Genomic DNA, 24,173 nt, shown 5'->3' with positions numbered 1-24,173 from the left:
AGTGCATGCGTGGCACAGTTGGGCATCATTTAAAATGTACCTAAACCAAAAATATTTTGACTTACTTTGTGCCAAAGTTAAACAAATCTCAAGTGCTGTGAATAATAATCAATGAAATAGGCTACATGAATAAATTAAGGGATTAAAGTCTGAAGAAATTATATTTATTTATTTAATTTTATTACCAGTTAATTTATTTATCTGTGTTCATACAATTCATAACCTATATTTCGTCCTTTTGATTATTTTTATTTTGTCTTGACTTTATTATTTTATGGCCAATTTATTAATTTATTTGTGTATGTATTCATTATAATATTCAATAATTTTACTTTAATTAATTTTACCTTAAATAATCCATTTATTTCATAGCTGCACAGGACTTGAAAAAAATTATTAATAACCATGATTAAAGACAATTAATTAATTATCACATAAATCGACAAGCTATTTTGATAATTGGTTAATCGTTTAGAAACCTTGTTTAATTTAAAATGGTTCTAATCCTTCTTTCAACCTCTCAACAGCAAAAATATTCTCTCGTTTCTGTCATTCTCCATCAAAGCAGATTATCTCTGACGTTTGCAAACATCTGTTTTTACTTTGAAAAACAATTATATTTAATATTGTAATATTGAATCAATATTTTTGCCAATTTTCTGATAGATGTTACAGACAAAAACAGTAACGGAATCCTAACGCCCTGCATATAAATGACAGTATGGTAATTTAATGTTTTTTATACAAGTCAATAATTGATAACCATCTTTAGTTGCAGCCCAACTAAAAGGAATTTTCAAACATGCAAGAGCCCACAAAATGTCAATAAATTAATGAATTATAAATAGTGGAATATTAACTAACTAGATGAAATTCAGATAGGCTAAATAGCAGCAGAATAGCGTTGATGTTCAATTTTGGACGTTGATCACAGAGATTTGACATTATCAGAAAAAACATTTCATAATTACTATGGCTGGGTAATGATTCAAATTTCCTCAATCATTTCGATTTCGATTCACAAGAATTCAGTTCGATTCAATTTCGATTTTATTTTTTTTTAAAAAATTTCCCCCCCGATTCGATTCAATTCACTTTAGTTCAATCCAATATGGAACATCAATTCTTCTTAAATATCAAGGATATGATAAAAAAAATAAAAATAAAATCCAAACATTAAATTCCAAATTAAATGTTGCTGGTTAAATTATTTATTTATTAATGAAAATAACATTGACATCAGCACGGATGAGATGAAAATGTATCCAAAATTCTAATTCAATAATTGTAAATTTATATTAAAAATATTCTAAATTGTCATAATAATAATAAATAAATAAATAAATAATTGCAATAAGTCAGGTCTTTCATAAATGTAAGAAAATTGTTGTAAATTCATGTGAACAGTAAATTTAAAATTTTAATTAATCGATTCAAGGTTTTTGTAAATCGATATCACGCTTGAAAAGGAAAATCGACTCGATATTGATTATTCGATTTTTTAAACCCAGTCCTAATAATTACGCCCAAAAAAATCACCAGAAAACTCCCATTGAACTGCAAATCACTCAATCATCCCAGCTCGGCTCCATTGTGACTAAAACTTCAGTCGTCATTGTTAAAGTTGATATCAATCGCCCGGACAAACTTCGACACGTTCCCTCATGTCCTTGCAACCCAAAGTTAAATTCAGATCTAAGGGGGGGATCTTGTGAAAGATGAAGTGTCACTGCTTTTTTCAGAGGTTGTAATTTGCCCTTTTGAGAGAAGCCGCAGCAGGGATTTTGGTTTCACATGACATCAGTTTGGCTAAACGCAATGACATCATGGTGGAGGACAAGGTTGTGTAAAGCAGAAAGTGGGCAAAAATGAAGAGCGCTGCCGCTTTGGTTACAAACCGTCCGTTTCCTTCCAGAAAGTCGACATCACACAACACAGAACCACACAGCGTGACTGAAGAGTTTCGTTCTATTTAGATAAACAAACAGCAACGCTGCTCAACACAGAACAACTCATTGTCTACGGAATTTCTGCTCTCAGTTGTCTGTAAAGCATTGCAGAGGATATTTGAATGTCGCCCCTTTTTCAGCCCGGCAACTGTGCCGTCGCTCCAGTCGGCTGTGACAACAAACATCTGCACAAAAGTTCATGCCAAAGATGGAAATGGATAATAACAGTAACAAACAGATGGAGGATTATCCAAATCCATTCGAGACTTCTTTCTGTTTTAATTTAGCACAGCAAGCGTGCGTGATTAGGATTTGATCACACTTCATGACAAATGGCTGATTTAGTCGTTTAATTATCCGTACGGCCGACGAGCGCCGCAAAAGTTCATTAATGGTGACGGGCTTAAAATGAAGCAATCATTTTGGGCTTGGAATGAACTCGTGTGGTTACGGTTCAGTAGAGAACTTCTTAATCTCTGAGGAAATTCTGGATTTTTTTTTCTAAATTGCTCTCATCTCTTCTCTTTCAGCCATGACCGCCAAATCCCCGTGGAGGGCCCTGCTGGCCCTCGTGTGCGCCGTGTCGCAATGCGCCTTTGCTACCAAAGTGGATTCCGCAGCCCCTGAGCAAGCATTTACTTTCAGCCACGTCTATAACATCGACGCTCCGGGGGGGTCCGGTTGCAAACTGGAGCCGTTTCCAGGCCAGGATGAAAAAGGTCATAAGAAACTTTTAGCTCGGAGGAAGAAATGACGCAAGCATGCTATATGAAGTGGTATTTATTTTTTTTCTTCCATATGTTGTAGGTCTGCAGATGGAGACCACAAAGAGCGGAGAGAACGACATCATCTTCAGGCACAACATCAGGTTGCAGTCGCCCAAATGCGACTGCGGGGAGTCCGAGGTCTTCAAGTCGCTCCTGTACAGAGTGAATGGCTTAGAAGAGGAAGTCCACTATCTGAAGAGTCAGTGTGCTCAGGGGTGCTGCGGCAATGGAGGCGTCGCAGGTAGGATCCGAAAGGAATTCATAGAAAGTATGGCCTCAACAAACATATTTGATTATCAATGGATGGACTAACCTTAAGGGACAGCGAGCATTCCTGGCTTTGGAGCCATTTTAGGTCAAATGAAAAACCAAAAATCTGTCTGCAGCGGCAAAAACATTTGAACATCGTGATGAAGGAAACCGTGTCTTATTAGAGCTGCACCGTAACAGGAAAATATGCAGCATCCAGTACGTAGAGATTCATTTTTCTCGACTTTAAGTTTCGTCGTCGTTTTTCAGACTTTGTTTTTCATACATTTTTTAAACTTTTCTGTCAAATTTCTGACATTTTTGCCAATTTTATAGACATTTTCTGTCTCCCTTTGTCCTTTATTGGACATTTTATGGCTACTTTTTGACTTTTTTTTGGCCTATTTTTCTGACAATTTTGGCAACTTTTTTTTGTCATTTTATGGTCATTTTCGGGATTTCTACATTGAAACATCTACTTTTACATTTTTCTGCCTTCTTTTGTTTTTAGATATTTTATGGTTACTTTTTTAATGTCTTTTTTCTACCCTTTTTTAAAAATATATTTTTTACATCTTTTTTGGCCATTCCATGGACGTTTATTTAGTGGTAGTTTTCTTTCAAATTGTTACTTTCTAAATGTTTTCTTTTTGGCTTTTTAAAATGAATTTGTAATTTTCTGCCTTCTTTTGTTTTTAAACATTTTATGGTTCCTCTTTGAATGTATTTTTTTTCAAAAAAATTTAATTCACATTTTTTGACATTTCATGAACATTTTATGGCAATTTTCTGCTTTTCCTCTTCCTTTTTAGACATTTTTAGTTAATTTTTAAAGACCTTTTCCAGGGTACCTTTTTTTTTTTTCTGACAACTTATTAATTTGGAGTCTGGCATTTTAAAATATTTAATTAGTCTTTTTTTTTTTAACGCAGCATCCAATACAAAGAGATTTATTTTCCTCTCCCTTAAGTTTCGTCTTTGTTTTTCAAACTTCGTTTTTCATACTTTTTTTTTTTTTTTTTACTTTTCTGCCTTTTCTGTCAAATTTCTGACATTTTATGGGCATGGTAACTTTCTGTCTCCTATTGTCCTTTATTGGACATTTTATGGCTATTTATTGACGTTTTTTCTGCCTATTTTGCTAATAATTTTCTGACAATTTTGGCAATATTTTGGGCATTTTATGGACATGGTCATTTTCTGTCTCCCTTTGTCCTTTATTGGACATTTTATGGCTATTTTTTGACATGTTTTTCTGCCTATTTTGCTAACAATTTTTTGACAATTTTGGCTTTTTTTGGGTCATTTTATGGTCATTTTCAGGATTTATTTTTAAATTTTAAATTGTTCTGCCTTCTTTTGTTTTTAGACATTTTATGGTTACTTTTTGAATGTTTTTTTCCTACATCTTTTAAATAATTTTTTGGGGGGACATTTTTGGCAATTTCATGAACATTTGATGGCAATTTTCTGCTTGTCCTCTTCCTTTTTAGAGTTTTGTAGGTAATTTTTAAAAAACTTTTCCCATGTATCTTTTGTTTCTTTTTTTTCCTGACAACTTGAATATTTAATTCGTCTTTTTATTTATTTATCTAAATCATTAATTCATTTCAAGAATATCTAAAAAAAAATAAAAGTATATATAAAAAAAAATATATTAATTAAAATGTTTTGAGTTCTACAGGACTAAAGAACCCTGCACCAAGTTAATAGAGTAAACCCCCATTATATCACTGAATATAGTGCTGCAAATAGTGAAAAACTTTTCTTCCTCTGCACACTTGATCTTGGTTGTACAGGTGTGGACACGAGCTGCAGCGGCCATGGCACCTACCAGCAGGACACGTGCAGCTGCCTCTGCTACCCAGGATGGGAAGGCCCGGACTGCTCCGTGTCGTCCTGCCCGGACGAGTGCAACGACAACGGCCGCTGCGTGGATCGCAAGTGCATCTGCCATCAGGGCTACACGGGAGAAGACTGCAGCGAGCTGATGTGCCCCGACAACTGCAACGACAAGGGCCACTGCGTGGATGGCAAATGCGAGTGCTTCCCACACTTCACCGGCGACGACTGCAGCGTCCAGAAGTGTCCCGACGACTGCAACCGCAACGGCCTTTGTTTTGACGGCCAGTGTGTTTGCGACCTGGGCTTTTACGGGGAGGACTGCTCGCTAGGTGAGATTGTTTTTTTTGGGCTTTGCCACTAGGCGGTGTCATCTCAATAGCCATCTATCCTTTTGATTGACATGCGTAAGTCATGCACCATTTTATCTCCACTAAACATGGATTCTATTTTCTCTGATCCCAGGAAAATGATTTTGTCAGATCTCAGACTTATACAGGAACCTTTTCCCCCAACCACAAACATACGAAACGCTCTACCAGCAGTGTCCAAAAATGTCTCTATGTATTACCTAAAAAATTACGATATTTCAGTTTCAGAAGCAAATATGTTTTCCTCCTCCTCTTTCTGCTGTCTGTGTCAAAGTCTAATTTGCAAATACCTCACATTAATAATTAAAAAATAACTTAAAAAAAAAAAAAAAAAACACACAACAAATAATTATAGTAATTATATAGTTTAATAACATCAAAGTGGCCCTTGCATCCTTTTTTTTTCTTTCTGTATTTGACCCTCAAAAGAAAAAGTTTGAACACCCCTGGTCGAAGCGGTCATGAGTCTTTACTAAGTAAGTGACATGCAGTTTTTGAGACGTCAAAGTAACATAAGAATATCTAAAAAAAAAAAATTTTTTTTAAATCCATCATTTTCAGATTGTAAACTCGTTGAGACTGAATCAACAGCACATCTGTTGGTTGTGGCACATCAGTGCGCTCTTATTTAACATCAGATTACCCAGCGATAGCTTCCACAAAAGTAACTAATCAGTCATTGTGCATATCAGTGGGATTAGTTTTTATGAAGTATTTGTTTTAAAATCAAAAGCTAATGCTTTGGAATTTGTATGAAATCCAAATGGGCTTTTGCTTTACATTGGATTTTCAGTCCCACAGCAGTGAAATAGCACAAACGTGTGCGTAAGACAGAACACGTTGTGGTCCATCAAATACCTATGCAGTTTCAACAAGCAAAAAATTAAGACTCTTTAAGACTTTTTTTAAGACCCAATTCATGTTTATACTGGCAAAAAAGTATAAAAGACTTGAAGGAAAATGGGAGGCCTAGAATTTATTCACAGCTTTCTCACATTGGAACACAAAACACTGAACATGATTATGTAAAAACAACACAATAGCGTTTGCTGCTGACGTTCTATGAGCGCCTTGTGTTTTTGTTTAAACTTGCACTTACCATGTATGCGGATACTGTAAATGGTTTTGTTGTAAGTTTTCTCCACTGCTATGCTAACTTAGCTCTAAACACAACAGCAACATTTATTTCCGCTTCATAGTTACGTTATACGTCCTTAAAAATTTGAATATATGAAAGGCTGAGGTTAATGCATGTTTTAAATAAAATTAATGTCAACACATTTTTAAAACCTTTCAAAATTGTATTTAAAACATAATATGAGATTTTAGGAATTTTCTTTGACATTTTAAGGCCTTACATTCAAATGAGTAGATTTAAGACTTTTTATTTTTTATTTTAAGACCCTGCGGATAGAAACGTCATGAATGGACTAAATATTTGTGCTGAGTGACGGCATATTACAAAACCCTTCTGTAAACGACCTCACTATCCTCTCAAAATGTCCAAATGACAGTAAATATTTGTAGGCAAATCCCTTCCAGGACATAAATACAAAACAATAAAATGAGCATGCTTTCACAGTGAATATCATAACAGTACGGTAAATTTTACTCTAAAAAAAGAAGAAGATTATATTCTGTCTAAACTGAGTACACTTTACAAATGGGAGAGAGTAAAATAAATAAATAAATAAATATTGTATATATTTATCTATGCATATATTTTTATTTATTCATTTTTATTTTTTATTTTTTTAAACCACTCAAGGGTTGAGGAATGATCATTGATTTTCTTCTTATTATTGTTTTTTTTCCTACTCTCTTGCAAGTGTAGTTTGCTCTGTTTAGACTGGGACTGAATATAGACTTTTTTAGAGTAAAATTTACCCTGCGAAATTTACTATTACTATTGTTCTTGTGCCACCGTATTCTTCAAACGTAACGTGTCTTAACCCCCTAACCATGGCCATGGCCATGAATTTATAGTGTCCAAATAGCAGGAAAAAAAAGTGTTTCCCACACCATTTAATACTTAGGCGGGCCACCCAAGTAAACTGGCCGCCACCCAAGAAGTTTGCAAGAAAATGTAATAAAAAAAAAATATATATTATATATATATATATATATATATATATATATATATAAAAACGTGTCACAGCCTTATTTTATATTTTTAATTTTATTTTATTTTAATACAAAATAAGTGCAAAAAATATGGTGTCACTTTTAGTCTGAAAATTCACTACAATGCACGATATGAAGTGAAAAATTGGCCATTTTAGGGTGGGGAGTGGGGGGGACACTCCCCCAAACCATAACCCTAATACTCCCCAGCCCTCCCCAAACCTCGCCGCCGGAGTCCACCCACCCAAGTACATTTCAAATCTGTAGGTTGAAGTAAGTCTTGCCATGTCTTGGACATGAACACAGAGATCATGCAGACGCTGCATTGCTCTTTTAGAAGGAAATAGTCCAGGTCAATCATAATATTGTGTTTTCCTACTGGGGAAAAAAAAAAATCCTATTTCAAGGTATGCTTGGAACGGTAATATGTTCAATTTGCTTCCAGACTTTTTGTGCTTACACTACAAAAGGAGACCACCTTCGATTTTCACTCCGTGTTGATACCGTAACCATGAAAACCGCGCCCTAACCCTGACCAAGTGGGGGATTCTTGTTGGAAACGATGACGTGGGTGTAACTAAAATAGTCCCTGTCTGTACGTTGAGGGACAATCACAGCTTCCAATTGTTTAGGTGTCATGATATTTAAGGTCTCTGGAGTTTTACCACCCACCGTGCGACAGTGGCCTATACAATGGCGGTCCACTGAAAAAAAAATACGTCCACATGCTAAAACTTGACCACTTCTTTGGTATTCAAAGCATCTCCCTCCATCATTTATTTCAGATAGCAGCCGATGGGTGGCATTCTGACCCCTGGCAGTCACTGCATATATTTTGGCCTTCAAATGTCTTATGGCATTGGGTCACGGGAAACAAGGAAGAAGAAGAAGAAAAAAAAAAGGCAACCTCAATTGAGCAGCACTTTAGCTGCTAAATATGTGGTTCACAAAATCCCTATTGCCTCAGGAGTGGAGTGGAAATTGCATACTGTTGCAATTGAAGTTTCGACGCGAGCAGAGAGAGAACCAGCTGCTCGTCGGTACGCCGCACACGGCGACTTTAATTCGTAATTTCAGCTTGTGACAGTTTCTAAAAAGATCTCCGAGATTAGGATGCTGCGCGGTGGCAGGTCATTTCTTTTCTGTTCTTTTCTGCGGGTTGCGGGGAGAAAAACATTATTTCAAGTCATCTGCAAACTGTGTATGCGCTTTTTGCGATACATTCATCTCTTATCTTCATCCACAAATGATTTCTTGCCTGCCGAGCGTGACTCACTTCACTTTTAACAGTGGCACGAGTGTCAGCTATACCAATTGTGATAATGACAGCTCACCTGTTTTCTTGTTTGGTCATGTGACATTCGCAAGCTGCGCCCTTGGGCAACGTGATGTCATTTTCAGTTGACAGCAAGGGCCCTATTTAAATCCCAGCGCAGTCGAACTGTGCGCATGGCTGGAGTTTTCTATCTTTTGGGATTTTCGTAGAATAGAATTGGGTGGATGTAATGGGTCCTCTTCCCACATTGTTGTCATATTTATGAATGAAATAGATGACATCGACCACACATGTCTGTAGAGCGCCAAATCTGAATCCACCAAAATCGCATTACACCACCTGCGCCACTAGATAGACCTTCTTTTTTTTTTTGCGAGTCTAAAATCTACTCTTTGTCACCGAGAATTGTCAGATGCGCCAGGGGCATGACAGCTGCGTTCATCTTCCAAATTCACAACCACGCTAAACTAGACTTGCCCTGGCAGAAAAATAAAGTTGCGGCCATTTTTATACCCCAGCGCACGGGTGCCAGTCTACCAAAATAGGATCCTAAGTGTCAAAATGGCCGCCCTCTGAGATTCATAGACAAGAGGATTTTGCTGCTTAATTCACATTCCACAAACGCAAATTTGACTTGACTTCCCCTTTAAGAGAAATTCATATCATCATTTAATAAAAAAAAAGAGATTTACTTCAGACAAAGGACATAACGTTACGCATGAGTCCTCAAGACTTTTTTTTTTGTGCTTCCTGACAGCAGATTGATTTTCGATTTTTTTCATTTCATAATTTCCGTTGAGAAAAATCGTTGCAATTTAATGCATTTTTCATTGCCAAGCTGTTCAGAAATGTTTTTGGGAGGACAAAGATTGTTGATGCACGTGTCTCAAAAAGCAGCGAGTGACGATTAAATGCTAAAGGACGAAAGCTGATGAAAACTGTGTGGTACAGTTCCTGTCTTATGTCAGCTATACAGCGCAGATACTTTCCTTTTGCAAAAAAAAATAAATAAAGAAAAATATCAGGTTTCTGCGTGCAAAGCCTTATTTATTTAAATCTAAATATTCATCGAGTATTAATCCACCACAGAGGTTGCCTCATTTGTGGAAAGCCTAACAGCATCTTTGCTGCGACTGGCCGTCTGCCGCGTCTTGGCCGCTGTGTCTTTACGGTACACCGCCGGAGTTACATACCTTCTTATTCACCCTCTTGTTCCATCACCTCCATTCGGGTCGCATGACAGCCGCTCAAGTGTCCTCTCCGTCTCCAGATCAGTGAGGAGAGATGCTGAAAAGATGTGTTGAAAACAACACGATCATTTTATGACTTTTGAAAACCTAAATAATGTAAGATCCATCCATTTTCTATAGTGCTTATCCTGAAAAAAAAAGAAGAGAAAGTCAAAACATAAACTGTAACATTTCTAAATCTACGTGTGTTAATGTAGCTCAGCACTCCAGCAAAAACAGCAATGAGTCAGTAAAATGGCTAATGAATTAGTTTCAGTGGCATTGAAGTAAGACCAACAAAAAAAAAACACAACACAATAGACATATACTGTATTATTAGCTCTGTTAGCATTGCAGCTACAGCATCAATTCTGAAGCACGCTTATTGCTGAAGTTACTCCAGACAGCACTGAAAGTTCAATATTAAACGCACTCTTTCAAAAATAGCAGCTTTTTATTCACTAAGTACTTTATATTTATTGATAAAAGTCACATCACAGTGCCTACTTCCTTCATAATTGACTCCATGAGGACCCTCCCCTGGCTGTCCACAAAAGTGCCTGATAAAAATTTCCCCCCAAAAAAGACAAAACAGAAATACAAATGAAAAGGAGGATTTACAAAATTGTTATTGCAAATATTATGGACAGCACATAACCCCCCCCCCCCCCCCCCCAAACAGTTGGATAACATCTAAAAACAGAATAATTGCCAGTGGCTTGTCGCTAATGCTAACACTGTTACCCAACAAATCATGTCAGGACATGGTCAAGTGAAATGTCCTTCAGGATTCTTCTTTAAAAAATACCTAATATGCTGAATATAAAGAATACAATATTGTGCATATTTCAATATTTTTCAGTGCTTAGTCCTGAAGGTCTGAGGTTGGTCCAGGCAACGGACGTCTCCCTCCTGGTGCAGTGGTCGCCAGTTTCTGGAGCGGACTATTATGTTTTAACTTATCATCCTCGAGGTCAGGGGAGTGCCTTGAAGCAGGTAACATTTTCACTGTGTTTTAGATTTATAGCAGATGTTTTTATAATGTGTATTTTTGGGTAGAAGAGGGAGCGTATATATATTTCACAGTTTTGTGTATTTTTATAGCGTCAAGGTCACAACGATGATTTTTAGGGGTGTGCCAAAAAATCGATTCTCATTTAGTACGATTCAGAATTGATTTTAAACGTGCCAAAATCGATTTTACTTTAATTATTTTATACTGTCTTGCCTTTGTCTGTGTGTGCCTTTATTTGGAGCGCTGTTCATGTTGTACCCGGTTTGGCCACTTAGGGGCAGTGGGGTTTCTACGCAGTCTGATACACTGTTAAGTTGTAGCCACATTAGAGAGTAGAAGGAAAAAGTCACAATTAAGTTATTCCAATAAAAGTAATTTTTTCCAGCGTGGAGCCGATCTTGTGAGTGATAAAAGTGCCGCGAGTAGCGCGCTAATTAGCATTAGCGAGTCAGACTGGAGTAGATCATTTTGAATCAAAAATCGTCCCTAAACAAAAATCGATTCCGAATCGAATCGCAGATCCAAAAATCGGAATCGAATCGAATCGTGAGACATTCAAAGATTCCCACCCCTAGTTATTATATTCGATAAGTATCTGATTTTTATCCATATTAGAAAGAGCCCTGATTCCAATCGGAAGACATTCGATTTCATGCCACTTGAGAGCAAAAAAATGCCAATTGTGTCATTTGAACTATAGCATGTAAATTCAGCCTAATAAAAAGCAGAATGTACATTCATTTGACACTCATTTTTGTTTCATCAATTTGCCTCCTAGGTTCGGGTTCCCGGCATGGAGAACTCCTATCTCATCACAGGCCTGACGTCTGGACTTACCTACTTTGTTGAAGTCCGCGCTATGATCAGAGGCATCCAAAGTGGCGCGGAAGAGATTGAAGCTACCACAGGTAAGGCTGCGACCTATCCCTAAACAACCGAGATCCATTCTGATGAAGGCCAGTGTTCTGATCTGATCTTTGCCCTAGCATACCACAAAACACCAATAGGATTTGCACTAGTAGAATATAAGATGCCCATACTGATAAGAAGCCTACAAACACAGCTGGATGGCTTCATGCAGTCTTTCCAGTGCAAGATGTGTCTGCATGGAAAGTCCTCAATCTCCGTGCTAATGCTCAAACTAGCAGAAAGTCTCTCATTAAGATCTGGTTTGTTAACCATTGGATTTTAAAGGTAATTGCTAGGAAATGGCTGCACGGATGTGTTTTAATGTGAATTGGACTTCCTCACTGATGTGGCAGGAGACGGATGTGTGCTGTGCAGAAGGAGATTGCGAGGCTGGATGAGCGTGTTGGATTTCTCACACGTGGCTACTCTTTGTCACGGGAAACTCACGCTGAGCACGCGGTGTTCCCCGTAACATAGCATCGTCTGGCTTCTGACTGCGCGAGAACTGGTAGCCAGCTGGGTTTCAGACAGTGACTTACGTCAGACATCGTTTTAAGGCAGAGGTGTTAATCGTGTTTTCATCAGTAGCCACGTTGTTGTAATGGGGGGCTAGTCGTAACCTCTTGAATTTATAAGGGCGTAACAGTTCCCCCAAAAATCCAATTTCAGTGAGTCACTCGGTTGTAATTGTTTGGTTTGGTTTGGTTGGTTTATTGAACATATAAACATAGAAAAACATAAAACACACTACAAGTATAAAATATAAAGGGAGTAGGAAGAAGTTAAAAACTTATCTAGTCCTACCCCTTATGTTTTGACTTATTTCAATAGATATAATAATAGTACAATAATAGTACAATACAATAATTGTAAGTTCACGTATTGATTTGAGAAAATACATGTAGACTAGAGCAACAGTAACATTTTGAACAGTCTGAATCATTATGGCATCTGCTAGCCAGAAGCTGTGTTTGTTCACAGACAAGGAATGTGGCTAGAGCACAACTAAAATGTTCTATTTTCTTTGCGGGAACTCTAATGATGGCCCCAACATATGCCCTTGTAAATAACCATAATTACATTTGGATTACTGTTTTCATTTTATTTTGAAATTTGCATTTGTAAATTGTTACTTCCAGTTTTGGGTTATGCGCGTTTTTTTTTAAGGGGGACTTCCGGTTTAGTACCGTATGTCTAGCAGGTAGCTTGATAGCTTAAATATGTTGGAAAAGTTTGCCACGGAGCTTCGACAAATGTCCTATTTTATATTGGCGGCCCCTCCGAAGAGGCAAATGGTACGTTTTGTTTAATAAATTAGGGTTATTAGCACTTGTGTTTCTAGATGTTTGGGTAAAATGTGAATGTTTTTTGATTATTGCTTGTGTTTGCGATGTTTCAGCTCTTACGTTGATTAACGGTGATTAAGACGAGCAGTTACATTGTTTAAAAAGGGACATTTGCAGCAGCAAAAAGTTAATATTTTGTCAAGAATGAATTTGGTAACTGTAAGTACTATTTTTTTTCCACTTGCTGTCGGCTGAAGATGACAACAAATTCATTCTGGACAAAATATTAACTTTTTACAACTCAAAATGGCTCAATGAGTAAAGTATCCTTTTAAAAATTAAAAGGAGGATAAACGTTGCTCGAAATAAATGAGAAAATCATCGGTCAAGTCACGTCCTTGCTTGGAGGACTTGTTGTACAGCCCTTATTGCCCATGCTTCTTTTTGGTTCTAATCATTTTTTATAGCTAATTTTGAACATTATAGACAAGGAAAAACTGTGGCATGCTAAGTAGTGGAGATCTCCATCTTCTGTCTTGGGACCCAGAGCTCAGGACACTGCGGTAGTCCATAAATGATTGATTGCTCCATTTGTCCTTTCTTCCTTTTTCTCTGCTGTTTTAACTGTAGAACTCGCGAACTTGCTGTTGTCCCTCTCCAACTGGAATCACCGAGATGCTATACAGCGTGTTACGCGCAGACACAGTTGTGAACAATAACGTCTACCTTAAATTCTGTTTTGTTGCTTTCCAGGTGTCGCAGCAATCAACGACATCCGAGTCCTTGACCGGACTGACGTCTCGATCCAGGTGGACTGGAGCAACCCGCAAGCGGAGGTGGATCACTTCCGGCTCACGCATACTGACCCGTCAGGGCAGGAGGAGGAGCTGAATGTACAAATAAGCCAAGAGGCGCGAACCAAACACACCATCGTGGGTGAGCATCCGAAGATATGATTCAGCCACATTTTAGGTCAAAGTGCGCTGATCTGAGTTGTCCTGCAGGTCTATATCCAGGAACGGAGTACTTGATCGCAGTGCAGGCCGTCAGAGGACCAATGGAGGGGAACTCTTCCTCGGTCACAGGTTCTACATGTCAGTGTCAACCTGTATTTTTTTTTGTTAATGGCCATCTGAAATTGATAAAGCTGATGAATCTCCTTTTAATTGGGCTGCTACCAAGCTTGTAAAAGCTAACAGCCCAGAAATGAATAGGAAAACCGGAATCTTGTTGCACACGGTGACATGCGATAGAACCCTCCGCGCGCGGCCAATGATAACAGAACAATTACGGAATACAGTCCTGCTAGCGAGAGCTACAATGATGGGTTAATGACATATAAGGCTGGAATTTACAACATCATAATGCGGGCCTCTTCTAATGGTACGTGCGGTCATGGAGGGGAAACGCGATATGATTACAAGATGCTCGCTAATTGTCAAGGGGGTTTGTCCAGCAGTGCGTCCATCTGGGGATAGAGCTATGCGATTGGTTTGGACGGGAAGAGAAATATTTTGCATTTAATATATTGGATATTTATATATATTTATATTAGTCATTTGTCGATAGGTCGATAGGTCAAGGTCGATATTTCAAGACAATATTCATTTGTAGTAAAAGACAAAATATTAGCATAAACATAAAATTAAAAAAAACTTTTTCTTTAAGTTTGAACATAAAAATAATCCACAGTTTTGTTTAAAAATTATAACAACAATTACAGGAAACTCCCAAGGTCATCAGCATGTGTTAATCTAAATTAAAAAAATAATCAAATAAAGTGTTCTACTGTAAAAAAAGGTTTTCCAAAATGTCAACATAATTTCTTTTTTGTTTTTACTTTTAAAAATAAGAAGTGTAGGGAGTTCCCAGTGTCAGCATCTGTAGTAATCAAGGAGAAATTAATTTGCAGTAAAAGAGAAAATATTAGCATCCAAATTTTAAAAATAAAACAAAACAAAAATTGCAAGGAGCTTCCAGGGTCATCAGAATGTGTTGAGCTAAGTTAAAAACTAGGCAAGTAAATAGTTCCCTTAAGTTTTCTATTGTGAATAAAGTTTTCCAAAATTGCAACATTATTTATTAATATATTTATTTATCTATTTTAGAAAAGTGTAGGGAGTTCCCGGTGTCAACATCATTATCATTAAAGTGGAAATTTAAATAAATCCATAAATGAAAAGTCCCTGTATCTCACTGAGCGGCAAATTAATGCCAAATTCGGATGTAGCTAATATGGGGTTTTAAATTAAAAACAAACATAGACTTGGTAATAAATCAATACAACACAATGGAACAAATATTAGCTTGTAAATTAGGTTTGCAAATTTAGGTTGTTGTGGTCAGTGCTACTTATAGTCACATCACCTTGTTTGTTTATTCCCAGTGACTCATCAATTCAGATTTAGTCATGCAGCTGATGGCTCGGTCTTCTAAATCCTGAGCCAGCCAATTAAATGGTTTTTAGTTATCACCTCTCTTCTTTTGAAACTCCCTGCTAAATTTTTTTCATCTCCTCACCTGCTCATGTGATGATTATGAATATGCTTGGAAAATCTCTAATCGACACCAGGCAGACAGCAGCTCTCGTTAGTGGCCGCAATCCTTTATTTGAGGTGCTGCGTGAAAGGGCTTTTTGGCCATAATTGAAGAAAATTGGCTCTGCTTGCCATTGGAGACGTTCCGGACTCATCAGTGCATCACGGGCAGGTGCCTGTTTTCTGCACATGCTTGCTATAGGTAGGCCAGATTGACTGACTGTGGTGGGGAAATTCAGGACCAAAAGGAAGGAAATGCAGGATATAACCAACAATGAGAAGGACATGCGATCATGATATACTCTGGCCAATTTGGGGATTTAAAAAATCTGCTTGATTGGTATCTTCTGGCTGGAAACGCTTGTCCTCACGTAGGTGAGATGGAGTCTGACTTAGGGGGTGAGGCGGGGTACATCCTGGACTGAACTCCACCCAATCACAGGGCACAAACAACTATTCACATTCACACCTATGGACATTTTAGAGTCTTGAGTTGAATCGCTAATTGTATTAGCTAAAAATGCAAATTTATTTCACTTACTGAAATGATACATCAAAGTCTGCATGAAAATTCGCAAAAAACCTTTAATACTTCACAAAAGCAAATAACTGCGGTTATCCTTTTCCCAAACTCTTTCAAAGGTCTAAAAGCCATTAACTCATTCACTCCCAGCCATTTTCACTGAAGCAACCCCCTTCGCTCCTGGCTGTTTTAATGGATTTTGACTGATTTTGCAGGGCCCACAGAATATTGTGTTCTATTGCTATAAAAACATGAAGCCTACCAAAAGAAAGATTAGAGTCTCTTCTTTCATTAGGAAAAAAAAGTATATTTTTATCTGTTTCCGTTTTGCAGCAATTAGCATTAGAATATAGCTAAGTTTCATCATTATTCACAAATCTGTTTAGAACTGTGGGTAAATAAGCTTTTTTCAACATGGCCCTGGTTGATCTCTCTGCTGCCACCTGCTGGCCGTTTTTGTAATAACTGCCATTTTTTTCAACCATTCACCAGCAGTTCAGAGGCTGCATCAAAACAACATAAAAACGTATATAAATACGTCTTATGGACACTCAACATATTTAAAATAGAACGTATTTATATGTTTTTGGGAGCAAATGAGTTAATGGGGGGGGGGGATAGTTTAATTGAACAGATATTCCAAAAAATGCAGACTTTCAATCTTGAGGCAACAAAACCCTGCAAGGCTCCCAATGGAATGAGGAAGTGGTGGAGTTATATGATACTTGCCACACAACTGACGTCTTCAAAAGACTTATCAAGATGTTTTTCTCTTCAACACTTTAAATTGATTAATAATGTGTAAAAAGTCACATAAAGCACAGCAAAAGACAAATAAGCGATTTGTGGAACAAATTCTAAATTGACCATATTTGGTCACACATTTGCAGACAACAAATTTGGAAAAACCATGTCGCAGGTTTTCGCACTACCTAAACGTTTCTTGTACCCCTTGTTAGGAACATTTGCCACTGTATAAAAATATGTTAAAAGTAGAAAACAATCGCTGGAAAATTGAGAAAAATAAACAAACTTGTGACCGTTGGAGAGGTGTGTGTCCCTATGAAAAATCATCTCAGGCTTGCCAATTTTAACGATAACGGTCTAATCAAAACCACTTGGAGTGAACATGTCCAAATGGCTAACGTGCTAGAAAATATAACAGGGCTTAGCGCTGCAGCTGCTCCTTATTTACATTCAACGAATTCACCAGCAAGGCCCGCATAACCAGAAGCAGATGGACTTGGTAAAGGAAGCTAAACATGTTGAGTCTCGGTATTATGCGGGGGACACCTTATATGGTCCCGCGAGGTGTAATATGTCTAAGAGGCTTATCAGTCAGAGGTTGGATTACGCGGTGGCCCTCCGAAAAATCACAAGCCAAAATGTGAGAGGGTGGGTTGAAGAATAACACGCACAGAATAGAAATGTCTGCTCCGCATTATTTGCATTTGGTTTGCTTTAGATGGAATATAAATGTGGGTTTGTTCTATTTGTAGACATCATTGTGGAATCCGCTACTTAAAGTCCTTTCTGCACTACTTGCTCTTTCCCCAAATATACGGTAAACTTGCAGGCAAAAAAAAGTACTGTTAAAAGAATGACAGAATTTGGGCATGAGGCGGGGTAAACCCTGGACTGGTCGTCAGCCAATCGGAGGACACATACAGACAGACAACTATTCACAGTCACGCCTAAGGATGATTTTGAGTCTTTTCAGAACCTCACATGCATCTTTTTGGAACGTGGTGCCAAAAAAACCCAAATAGTTTATCCTTAATTAGTGTATGAATTAATAATTTAGATTTTTGTTACATAGTCAAATGTCAAAAACGGACACATTCAATCCTGTCTTAAGATCATGTCTTTGTCGTACACTGCAGGGGTCTGCAACCCGCGGCTCTGGAGCCACATGTGGCTCTTTAGTCCCTCTCCTGTGGCTCCCTGTAGATTTCTAAAAAAAAATTAAATAAAAAAATGTAGAAATGAATATATAGATATTTTTTACATCTTTAGTTTTTAAATATTCTTTAAATTAATTCATGTTTTAGATTAAAAAATTAATAATTAAATGTTAAAAAATTGCCAGATTTCAAATTTTTGAGTTAAAAAACAAACAAAACGAAAGGTAGATAATAAAAGTAAAAAAAATACAAATACAAAAATGTCCAAAAAGTGACCATAAAATGTCCAAAAAGGAAGATAAAAAGCAGAAAATTACCATAAAGTGTCCATGCCACAAATGTAATAAAATTTCATTAAAAAAAAGGCCATTTTGTGAAAACTAGCTATAAAATGTAAAAAAAAAAAAAACATAACAAAAGAAATCCCAAAAATTACATAAAATGCAAATAAAATTGCCCAAAAAGTCAGAACTTATTTTTTGAAAAAAGCAGGAAAGAAAATGTTTAAAAACGTCAAAATGTCAAAAAACAAAAGAAGAAATCCCGTAAATTACAAGATGTCTACAAATGGCCAAAAAAGTCAGAAAATGTATATATGAAAAGGCAGAAAAAAAATGAACAAAAAAATAGCCATTAAATGTTCAATAGAGGAGAGAGGCAGCAAATGACCATAAATTTGCCTAAAATGTCAGAAATTTGACAGAAAGGCAGAAAAGTTTTAAAATGTATAAAAATTACACACACAAAAACGGAAGACAAAAGGTAGAAGAAAATGAATATCAAAGTAAGTAAGTATTGGATGCTGCATATTTTTGTGTTATGGTGCAGCTCTAATTAGCTCTTGGGCCCTCAGTACATTAGACTAACACAAACACACTTTTTCTCTCACCACAATGTTAAAAAATGTTGCGGCTCCAGATTGTTTGTTATTTATTTGGCCTAAAATGTCTACAGTATGTTTACCACTATTGATTTGTATTTACCATAATGGCGTTGAAGTAAACTTAACCTTACCACTTGATGTGGCGTCTTGGAGCAAATTAAACATTTTCCACATTGCAAAGATTCGTTTAAAAAATAGCTTCAGGCTGTGATGTGTGTTTCAGACCATCAAGCGGCAAAGCAGTTAGTGCGTGAAAACAGAAAGAAGGAAATGGAGTAGAGTTTAGCAGATGGACCGATTCTTACTTCTCCTGCACGTATCATCGATCAGTCTTCATCAAACCGACCGCACCGTGACACCAGACTACCTTGAACCGCACCACAAAGGAACAATCCCTAATGATGATTGCTTTTACATTTCCCGTCGACTCCCCCCCGTCTCTGCTGGGTGCTTGTACCGCACCCTCCCTTATACACTCCTGCGTCATCAATCTTCCTTCAACACGCGCTGACGCCTGTCATCGTGCATGGCTCGCATGTCTCCTGTGATACCGCGCATCCGCACATGTTACACACGCAGGCCCTCACCACACCGATTGGGTTTGCTTTTCCATAAATGTCATGAGCAGTGACTCAGTTGGTGTTCTTGTTCAACGTAAACCAGGATTTATTCCAATCATTTAAGTGGAAACCTCTTTTCATCTGTGGTTTGGAAAGAGTTTTTTTTTTATGCTCGCAACTCCTGCTGGTGGATAGAAAAATGTTCCCTTCATATGGCACTGCTCATCTCTCTTGATTACTCTATTATCGTTTTTAAATTAAATTAAATTAATTTGAAATTGAAATGCCATTCTTTGTGTGTGTATATATATATACATATATATATATATACTGAGTAGACATTGAATCCACGATAAAACCACAATAGCATCAGTAGTGGGGTTTCCATCCAATTGTTTCGATTTTTTTTTTATACAAATTTACTAGGAAAACGGAAAAAAGTGACATATGCCCGTTTATTGAGAGGGGTATACACCACAGAGATGGGATCCACCAGTAATTTAAAAGAAGAAGAAGAAAAACAAACAGGAAGCGACTGCGCCGTAAGATGACATCGTACGAGTTTTCTTTTGTAATTCTTGATATGAATTCTTTGCTGTTTTCCATCTAAAATTGCATTAATATTCGCTTCTTTAATTAATTCCAATAATATTTCTGTTTCGTCGGCACCTCAGACATACCTTACTTTATCGTCCAACATTGCTTTGGACTACAAACATACGTGTGACGTAATATTCGGTCAAAACGTGTGACGTGTATCCGGTCCTGTTTCCATAGCTAAAATTCGCATTTTCCTATTTTCAATGCGCTTCAAAATCTACCCCCTCTAAGGCCATGTATACACGTAGCAGGGTATTTAAAAAATATATATATATTTATTTCCCTCCTCTGGGTGTAGAAAAAAATAGTGTCCACACCACCACGTTTGTAGAAAAGAAAGCATCCACAGCTAAGTAAGTTCATAACAAATCCAGACCTTAAGGTGGCAACAGTTCCCCAAATCCTATCTAATCAGATTACACCTCCGTCTGGCGACGCCACTTCCACAAATTGGGCCTACAATGAGATGCATGCCAAGCCTCTAGGTGGCAGTAGTTAGCCAAATACTGCTCATCTTTTCACGTCACTTCATATGTCACACAAGCACGGACTGTCAGCCGCTGATCTGTATATATGCGGATTAGTGCTGTCAGCGCACACAAGACTTTTTTTTTTTTATGAATTAAAAAAAATACTTGTAAACAGTCAATGAGTACATCATAAAGAGGAAAACAAAAAGGATAAATACCAAATCTTAAAAAACGTTTTTTCCCACTCACTCACCACACACACACATATACAAACATGGTCTCTCCCCGGTGGGGAAGCAAATCCACGCCGCCTTTTTTTTCTCTGTTCTTTTTTTAACAACTTGAGGTGTGACGTGTGTAGAGGACAACGTAAAACTTCGTTTACTGACAGACACACGTGACCACGGAGACGGAGAAATACGCAAATCTTCACTTTGGCCGGAGTTATAAGAAAACGTTCTTTGTAATGAAAAAAATCCCCGCGGACGTGTGGATGACAGGGCAAGCCGCAGAAAAATATCTCCAGTTTGAAAAAAACCGGCTACGTGTATACACGCCGTTAGCGTAAAGACGTTTTTGTAGATTTTGGGCCCTTTTTCAAATTTCTAGCTTTTCCATTCAGTTTTATTTTCGCATTTCTTTAAAAGTCAAACAAAAATAGGTGGATGGAAACTCCACTAGAGTCTCAGCATTGGAAATGGAACCAAACCATTTCTTATACAAACAACAACAACAATAAAATAATGAAAAAAACACAATATACATTTTACAATGAGTGGATGCTAGTGCTAGTTCGGGGCTAAAGTCAAAATTAGCAATGGTTCCATCCTTCCATATTCTCTAACACTTGTAATACATAATACAATAAGAATTTAAATATTGTAATATATTAATATTAGGGATGGAGCTTGATCATTGATCCGATTCTCAATGGGTGATCTTTAACTCTTTAATATCTTCAATTTAAAAATGTTCAATGATGGACCTTAAGCACTCTTACCAGTGATGAGCCTCGGTCAAAGTTGATTTCATTTTGCTATCTTGTCCTTCCACTCCCTGTTCTACCCTTCGTTGCGTTAGTCCAATCACAGCAGAGAACAAGGCATTTCAAGCAAACTCACCACACTGGTTAAAAAAAAAACTACCAATCTAGTTGGTTAAGCTCATATCGGCTTGATTGACCAATAGATTGGTCAGACGTTGACCATTCCAGGTGGTTACGGGCATATCAATTTTATTGATTAGCCAAACAACCCATGACATTTGTTACAATCGAAAGTAAGTCTAAGTAATTCTAAATGTATTTACGAGTTATTATAAGTGATTACAATATATTATATCATATGTATTAAAAATAATATAGTGCTTAAAAATGGAAATGTGTGTCTAGAAATATAATTTGGCGTGACCAACTCCGTGGCCTAGTGGTAGAGTGCCTGCCTTGAGACTCGGAGGTTGTAGGTTCAATCCTTGGCCGGGTCATACCAAAAACTATAAAAATGGGACCCATTTCCCTCCTTGCTTAACACTCAGCGTTAAGAGTTGGAATTGGGGGGTTAGATCACCGAATGAATTCTGAGCGCAGCCCCTGCTGCTGCTCACCACTCCCTCAGGGAATGGGTCAAATGCAGAGAACCAATTTCGCCCTACTTCGATGGGCGTGACAATCAGCGGTACTTTTGGTCACTCAATCGCAAGCCATAAGCATTGGTTCTTTAATTCTAGTTGTTGTTGTTTTTTTAACCACAAAAGCAGTCACATGAAGCTCACAAACATGGCTAGCACCAACTTTTTTTTTCTTTTTCTTTTTTTTACTGGTCAAGAGGGAATTCTTGTGTTACGCAAGTGGCTGGGGTCCGTGACCGCAGGTTCCTGGCAAGAATCCAGCAAACTTTAGTCACGCTAGTCACTCACTGCTTTGCAAAACAGAGACGCATACTGTGACATATGGACATTACATTGGTCATGACGTCATGCCAAGATTCCACAAGTGTGAAGCCAAAAGGGTGTTGCAAGGTGTTTAAGTGTGGGAACTGAACCAGCACTGGCACCAGCTCAGCTTGAAAGTTGTATTGTATCTGAATGATGAATTGATGTCTACTGAGATTAACCTTCACTCCTTTTAGAATCATGCAAATTTGCCAAAGATTTAGTTTGAAGAGATAACACCGTGCAGTTGTCTCTTTTATTTATTGAGTTCCTGCTTCTACAGTACACGAAAGCGATTGCACTTGTCAAAATGTAATTTATGGCCCCTGCCAAAGAATGAAGGACCGATTGATTTATGGCACATCTGATAAAGCGATAAAGAAATGTACTGTACATGATGCTTTTTATTCGGTCCTGTAGTCAAAAAGTCAAAGTGTAGAAAGATGAATGACCCCTCAGAAAGGAAATTTCTGAATTTTATTACCACAAAAGATCAAAGGGTAGTTGAAATTAATAAATACAAGAATACGTTTTAACAATCAAAATGCATCTACCTAATACTGAATTGCGGGGGAATTAATCATTTCAAACATTAGAGAGAAATTACTGATCTTTTGCGCGATTTGGCCATCTTTGTTCTTTGACAGTGTTGTGGTTTTATTGGCGGTTGTCATAAATTAATTAGGGGCCATAAATCACTCAGCAATTTCTGAGATCTTGATTTCTGTTAACTCATTTACTTCCAAAAATTTATAAAACCGTTCCATTTTAAATATCGCCATGGTCCCAAAAATTTATGTCTACGTTTTTTAATGTGTTTTTTTATGCTAGCGCATACGGAAGGCTTTGATGCAGCCCCTAAACTGAAGAGAACGCTTAAAGCAAAAGTCGTTATTATAAAAACGGCCAGCAGGTGGCAGTAGAGTATAAGAGATCAACCAGGGACATGTTGCTAAAAGCTCTTTTCCCCAGTGTTAAAAACTAATTTGCGAATAGTGACTCCAATTGCTGCAAAAGCGGAAACAGATACAAATAAAAAAAAAACATTCTGATGAAAGAAGAGACTAATCTTTCTTTTGGTAGGTTCCATGTTTTTATAGCAATAGAACACAATATTCTGTGGGCCTTCAGTGAAAATGGTTAGGAGTGAATGAGTTAGTAGTCACTTTGTGTGTTCATTTCTCCCAAAGGCATTTCCATTTTTACGTTATCTGCATAATCTCTTCCTCCTTAGACATTGACGCACCAACAAACCTGATCACCACTCAGGCAACAGACGACACTATAACAGTTTCTTGGGACCCGGTCCAGGCCCAGATCGAAGGCTATATGTTGACGTACACATCGGACGCGGGCTCCAGCGGCGAGATCCCTATTGGCCGCGATATGACGTCATACAGGCTGGTCGGCCTGAAGCCTGGCGTGGTCTACACCATTGACATCTGGGCCTTCAGGGGTGATAAGGTCAGCAGGAAGAGATTCACGTTGGCTGAGACAGGTAATTGTGAAACCATCTTAACAACCCAAATTAGATAGTATTCAGGACTCATCCCATACATGGCGGAATTTGATTAATTGCGCTTAATGAAATCTATTTTAAATATTGCCGTGGTCCTAAAAATGTATTTATATGTTTAAAAAAAAAGAAGTTTTTTATGCAAGAGCCCTCAGAAGGCTTTAATGCAGCTTCTGACCTGAAGAGGTTGTTTTAAGCTATTACAAATAACGTCCAGCAGGTGGCAGCAGAGTA

At 37.6% G+C, this 24,173-nt stretch overlaps 1 protein-coding gene across 1 annotated transcript in view; it reads left to right on the top strand.

The window, feature by feature from the left end:
- tnn (tenascin N) overlaps window positions 1-24,173 on the top strand; it is a 40,520-nt gene that overhangs the window by 4,284 nt on the left and 12,063 nt on the right. Inside the window, exons 2-9 of the mRNA XM_086072508.1 lie at window positions 2,480-2,668; window positions 2,757-2,957; window positions 4,765-5,139; window positions 10,670-10,803; window positions 11,601-11,730; window positions 13,771-13,953; window positions 14,022-14,111; window positions 23,658-23,921. Of these exons, the coding sequence (XP_085928634.1) occupies window positions 2,480-2,668; window positions 2,757-2,957; window positions 4,765-5,139; window positions 10,670-10,803; window positions 11,601-11,730; window positions 13,771-13,953; window positions 14,022-14,111; window positions 23,658-23,921 (1,566 nt within the window). The remainder of the gene's footprint in view (window positions 1-2,479; window positions 2,669-2,756; window positions 2,958-4,764; window positions 5,140-10,669; window positions 10,804-11,600; window positions 11,731-13,770; window positions 13,954-14,021; window positions 14,112-23,657; window positions 23,922-24,173) is intronic.

This window comes from Leptonotus elevatus, chromosome 1 (assembly GCF_054856555.1).
Source record: "Leptonotus elevatus isolate MCC_2025b chromosome 1, RoL_Lele_1.0, whole genome shotgun sequence".
Classification (NCBI taxonomy): Eukaryota; Metazoa; Chordata; class Actinopteri; order Syngnathiformes; family Syngnathidae; genus Leptonotus; species Leptonotus elevatus.
The sequence above is the reverse complement of the archived record's forward strand: the minus strand, read 5'-3'. Positions and strand labels throughout refer to the sequence as shown.